General features: G+C 38.9%; 1 protein-coding gene across 1 annotated transcript in view; it reads left to right on the forward strand.

The window, feature by feature from the left end:
- Window positions 1-5,565, forward strand: part of CLCA1 (chloride channel accessory 1) — a 29,719-nt gene extending 24,154 nt beyond the window's left edge. The window contains exons 11-14 of the mRNA XM_021690154.1: window positions 11-272; window positions 1,323-1,493; window positions 3,817-4,056; window positions 5,130-5,565. Of these exons, the coding sequence (XP_021545829.1) occupies window positions 11-272; window positions 1,323-1,493; window positions 3,817-4,056; window positions 5,130-5,518 (1,062 nt within the window). The 3' untranslated portion in view covers window positions 5,519-5,565. The remainder of the gene's footprint in view (window positions 1-10; window positions 273-1,322; window positions 1,494-3,816; window positions 4,057-5,129) is intronic.
- Window positions 5,566-6,000: the final 435 nt, after the last annotated feature.

Consider the following 6,000-nt stretch of genomic DNA (forward strand, 5'->3'; position numbering starts at 1 on the left):
TTTTGGTCAGGTTGGCACTTGGAGTTACAGTCTGCAAGCAAGCTCACAAACCCTGACTCTGACTGTCACCTCCCGTGCTTCAAGTGCTACTTTGCCTCCAATAACAGTGACCTCTAAAATGAACAAAGACACAGGCAAATTCCCTAGCCCTATGGCAGTTTATGCAAAGATTCATCAAGGATCCTCACCAATCCTCAGGGCCACTGTCACAGCTGTAATAGAATCAGTGAATGGTAAAACAGTTACCCTGGAATTATTGGACTATGGAGCAGGTAACCATTCAAAAAATTGGAAAACACATCTTTCTTTTCCAAAAAGCAACCAAGGAACAGAAGGAGGGCATGATCTGGTGAGGACGTTAGAATCAGGGAGTCCACTACTGGGGGTCTGGTTGGGAGAGCTCCCTGCTTCCCCACAATTCCTATATTTTAAAAATGTTGGAAAACATGAATAAGGGCCTACCTTTAGCTTCTGCAAAGACCAAACACATTAGTGGCTCAAGTTCAATACACTCAGATACTCCAGGGAGTTGTCAGAGGGTATTCCACTCTCCCCAAAAAGGGAAGGAGGAAAATTAATAACTATCTTATGTTATCTTCATTTTTATCTTTACCACACACTTTTGAGATATTATTATCCCCACATTACAGATGAAGAAACTGAGGCTTTCACATTTAGAAAGCAGCAGAGATAAATTCAAATGCAGTTATATATGCCTGCTATATGTATGTAGACTCTGTATTATCTTGCCCCCAAAATGAAAATCCTGCCCATTATTTTTAAAATAAATCTAACAGGGAGCGAGAGAAAGAGAATTCTACATTTCTTTTTAGAAGGAACATGACTGTTTACTCTGATGCAAGTAACTTTATTAGAACAAATTCTGTAAATGAATTTCCTACCCAAATCTACCCTGGTGAGAAGTCATAAGTTTAAAAAAAATAATCATATAACATTTTTTCTCCATAGTAATGTACAACAATTCAACTCAGTTAAACAGATATTTAATGAATAGTTACCTTGCGCTATGTTGGATATAGCAGACATGTGGCATGACCTCTGATTTCAAAAAGAAAGACAACAATTCAGGAAGATAAAATATACACATATGAAGCTAAACACACACAGAGACATATACACATGTGTGCGTGTGCACATAAGAGAAAAAGTAGATTTCATCTTTAACACAAATCCTAAACTATCTTAGAGATAGCGCAAGATTATCTTTGCTTCGAAAATTTTTAACCCAAATATGAGTTAGAAATATACAAATGCCCATCTGCCTTTCAGATATTCATTAATTCCTTCATTTTCCTGTCAAGGTGCTGATGCTACTAAGGATGATGGTATCTATTCAAGGTATTTTACGGCTTATGATACAAATGGCAGATACAGTGTGAAAGTGTGGGCTCTGGGAGGAATAAATGCAGCCGGACAGAGGGTGACACCCCAGCAGAATGGAGCCATGTACGTGCCTGGCTGGATTGAGAATGGTAAGTAATCTGTAATAACACACCTGGCTTGAGTAAAAGGTTTGGGATCAAGAGAAAACCAATAAGCCTGTGGGGAGAATGGTGTGATTTAATATCAGGGTTTCTCTGCCTGAACACTACTGACATTGTGGGCCACATAATTCTTTGTTGTGGGGGCTGTCCTGTGCATTGTAGGATGTTTACTAGCATTCCTGGCCTCTACTCACTAGTTATCAGAAGCATCCCCCACAGTCATGACAATCAAAAATGTCTCCAGACATCATCCACTGTCCTCTAGGAGGCAAAATAACCCTCAGTTGAAAACCAGTAGATTGAAAGTAGCTTTCTACTGCCTGGGTTCACATTCCAGCCCTCTACCAAAGTATTTTAGGTAATCTCTTTGTGCTTCACTTTCCTCAGTTGTAAAATAGGAATAATAATGGTAACTACCTAATAAGATAGTTATGAGGAATGAACAAGGAAATACATCTAATAAGCTGTTGCTGGTAAACAGTAATGTTCAATAAATGTTTGCTATTATTTTTAATAAATTTTAAAATATTTTGTAATAAAGCTCTTTCCACTGATAGTGGCATTTCCATAGAATAAGGGAATTCAGGGCTTATTATATACATCAGTATCACAAGCCCCACTGTCTCCTTTCTCTTGCTCAGAGCAGGGAGAATAGTAGATGAACCTAATACCAGCCAGTACACTGAGCCCACATGTAAGCATGTGGGAAAATTGTGCTCCAAGAAATAGGCAGTCCTATACCACTCTTGGTCATAAACACTTGCCCTGGATTAGAGTTGGAATTGGGACCAGGACTAGTCCTGATGGGTTCCAGGACTTGTTTTCCATCAATCTCTACTGTCTTGGGTAGGTCTTTTCCTAGCACCTGGTGTATTGTAAGAACAGCTCCTCCAAGAAGCTTCCCACTGTCCTATTTACTTGGGTGTGTGCCCAGTAAAAGGAGGATTCTAGGACATGTGGTGTTTCATGCAAAGGCGATCACGGGAAAAAAATGCTTTAAAGACATTGCTTCCAAAGCTCTTTCACGTATTTCAGCTTAGTTTATCTTCATTTGTTCTTTCTGAGTTAGGGGGAAAAGGCAGGAGTTTAGCCTTCTTGGTTTAGCGGCCATATCTAGCCTCATGCACAGTGTTTTACTCACATTAGGACATTACATTCTTCTAATTATCCCATTTTACAGACAGAGAAACAGAGGCTAGAGAGGTTTTTGGTCTAACTGTGATAGGACTAACCATGATAGGACCTGGCTTGGCATTAGAGAACCATGTTTTTTCCCCTCTATCCCTTGATGAGCCTGAATACCAAGAGAGATGGTCTCTATTGCTGAATTGAATACTAACTCTGAACCTGCTACAGTATCCACTTTATCTTTGCCCAAGACCAGATTGATGGGTATGAAGATCAATCTGTCTTTATAGACAAAAATTTTAAAGGCTAAAGAAGTAGAGTTTATGAGAGAGTAAATTATGTGTAATGCCATATTAGGGTATTATGGAATATTTTTATTGAAATGAGAGTCTGAGAACCCTACTGATTGAGCAGGCCAGGGTATTTTTTGAATTCCAGGATTACTTTTATACAACCTTTCAGCAAGAATGTGAAGAAAATTGAGATTGCTACAAGCACTAAGTTCCTATGCATTCAATGAGAAAATCAGAAGTCTTCCAAAAGCATAAAATTTTAGAACCCCTAACACAAAACAGTTTATGAGAAGCTGCAATCTAATAAGAAAGATAAAACACAAACATAGAGAAAGAGGGGGGAAAATGCATGGAAGGAATAATTAAGGTAATTCTTGATGGTCCAGATGATTAATTACCAAATAAATAGGAAAAATAATAAAACCAACAGTATTATCTAGGTGAAAGAGATTTCTTGAGGCAGTCTAAGAAGGCTTAAAACAGAGGCAGGATTTAAGCTGAAAAATCAGGATAGGCAAAAAGATGGGAAGAGAAACAATTCTAGGACAAATGTCACGAAAATAAATTATGAGAATTGTTATTCCAGAAAACATCCAGAAAATATCTGTAAGATAAAAAACTGTGATTCTCTCTTTGTTTTTTTTCCTCTGATGCAACCTGATTTGGGATCTTTACACCAAATAGTTAAAATTAATTTTTTGTGTGGGAGGAAAGAAGGCAAAGGCGAGAGCAGGAAGAGGGCAATCTGATAACAAAACAGAAGGAAGTATACTCATATAGTTGCTTACAATGTAATGAAATGTAATGTAATGCAATGCAAGGTAATATAATGTAATGTAATGTAATATAATGTGATGTGATGTGATGTGATGTGATGTGATGTGATGCAGGTGAAATAAAATGGAATCCACCAAGACCTGAAATTAGTAAGAATGATCTTCAAGGCAACCAAGTGTGTTTCAGCAGAACATCCTCGGGAGGTTCATTTGTGGCCTCTGGTGTCCCACAGGCTCCCATACCTGATCTCTTCCCACCTTGTCAAATCACTGACCTTAAGGCAAAAATCCGTGGGGACAAATTTATTAATCTGACTTGGACAGCTCCTGGGGATGATTATGATCACGGAAGAGGTAAGCTGAATGTGGTGTGGACCCTGTAAAGGAGTTTACCAGCCAACAGAGGTGCAGAAGGAGGTGAGGCAGGCAGGCATGTTGTGATGCATGGGGAAGGCAGAAGGCAAGAGGGATCTTGAATGTCCTCTGAAATAAAAGGTTAGAATTTTTAAATAGGAGAGGTTTAGAACCTGAAAAACTGGCCCACTTTAAGTTTTAAGAGGTTTCAACCAGTAACAGGCAATCTAGGTTTTTTTGAAATCTTGCCAAGCTGTCCTTTAATAAACCCCATTTTTAGCAATGACTCCTGGAAAGGATTGGGAATAGAGCATAGATATCTATGGAGTAGAGCTGACTTTTGGAAGAAACCTCAGGTCCTACTAGATTTTTGTCTCAAAGTATAGTCTTCAGATTGCAGCATGGGCATCACATGAATGCTTGTTAGAAATGTAGAACCCCAGTCGCCAACCAGATCTACCAAAACAAGAATCTGTATTTTAAGATCCCTGGGTATTTTGTATGCACATGAAAGTTTGAGAAGCACTGGTACCCAAAACTCCTCTATAAATAATAAAGCAATAAGCAGTAATTTAAAGGCTTCCTCTCTCAGCCAGATGCATGCAAAAAATACTGACCAAGGCTTTAGGTCATGCCTGCACAGTTTTTTATTTATTTATTTATTTTATTTTTTTGAGAGAGAGAGCATATGCATGCACATGAAGGGGAAGGGTGGGGGCGGGTTAAGGGGTGGGGAGAGAGGGAGAGGGAGAGAGAATCTTAAGCCGGCTCTATGCCCAGAGTGGAGCCCGACACAGGGCTCAATCTCACCACCCTGAGATCATGACCTGAGCTGAAATCAAGAGTCGGATGCTTAACCAACTGAGCCACCCAGGCACCCCCTGATCCAGTTTTATATTCATCACTCTGTTTAGATACACAAATAAGAATGTAAAAAGAATACTAATAAATATGGACCATCAATTACATTTATTCACTGGAAATTTATGGAATGGTGATATAGTTTCTAATAGACTTTAAAACTTCTTTAACACTTGAGAATTACAATCACAACTTTTTTTTTTCCTTTTTAGCTCACAAGTATATCATTAGAATAAGTACAAGTGTTCTTGATCTCAGAGACAAGTTCAATGAATCACTTCAAGTGAACACATCTGATCTCTTCCCGAAGGAGGCCAACTCTAAGGAAGTCTTTGTGTTTACACCAGAAAACATCCCTTTTGAAAATGGCACGGATCTCTTCATTGCAGTTCAGGCTGTTGATAAGTCCAACCTAAAGTCAGAAATCTCTAATATTGTAGGAGTGTCTCTATTTATTCCCCCAGAGGCTCCTCCAGAGATACCTACTCCTTCTCCTCCTTGTCCTGATATTAATGTCAACAGCACCATTCCTGGCCTTCACATTTTAAAAATTATGTGGAAGTGGCTAGGGGAATTGCAGCTGTCAGTAGCCTTGGGCTGAGTTTTCATGAGATGAATAAATCATCTATCCTTCTTTTGATTATAAAATTCTCCAAAATATATTTTAAACTTCCCTGTAGAGGGCGATATAATGAAATAAAATGCTAAACAACTGGCTACATATGTATAAAGACTATCATTGAAATACAAGAGTTTAATCATCGCACAGGCATTTATTAATGATTTTTTTTATTTTTTTAAAGATTTTATTTATTTATTTGCGAGAGAGAATGAGAGACAGAGAGCACGAGAGGGAGGAGGGTCAGAGGGAGAAGCAGACTCCCCGCTGAGCAGGGAGCCCGATGCGGGACTCGATCCCGGGACTCCAGGATCATGACCTGAGCCGAAGGCAGTCGCTTAACCGACTGAGCCACCCAGGCGCCCTATTAATGATTTTTAAAGAAGAGGTGCTTGCATTGATAAATGAAAGTATGTTTTAATTCCTTTTAAGGAGCTTTGCCAATTAAAAAGAACATGTAATTG

This window comes from Neomonachus schauinslandi, chromosome 4 (assembly GCF_002201575.2).
Source record: "Neomonachus schauinslandi chromosome 4, ASM220157v2, whole genome shotgun sequence".
NCBI lineage: Eukaryota > Metazoa > Chordata > Mammalia > Carnivora > Phocidae > Neomonachus > Neomonachus schauinslandi.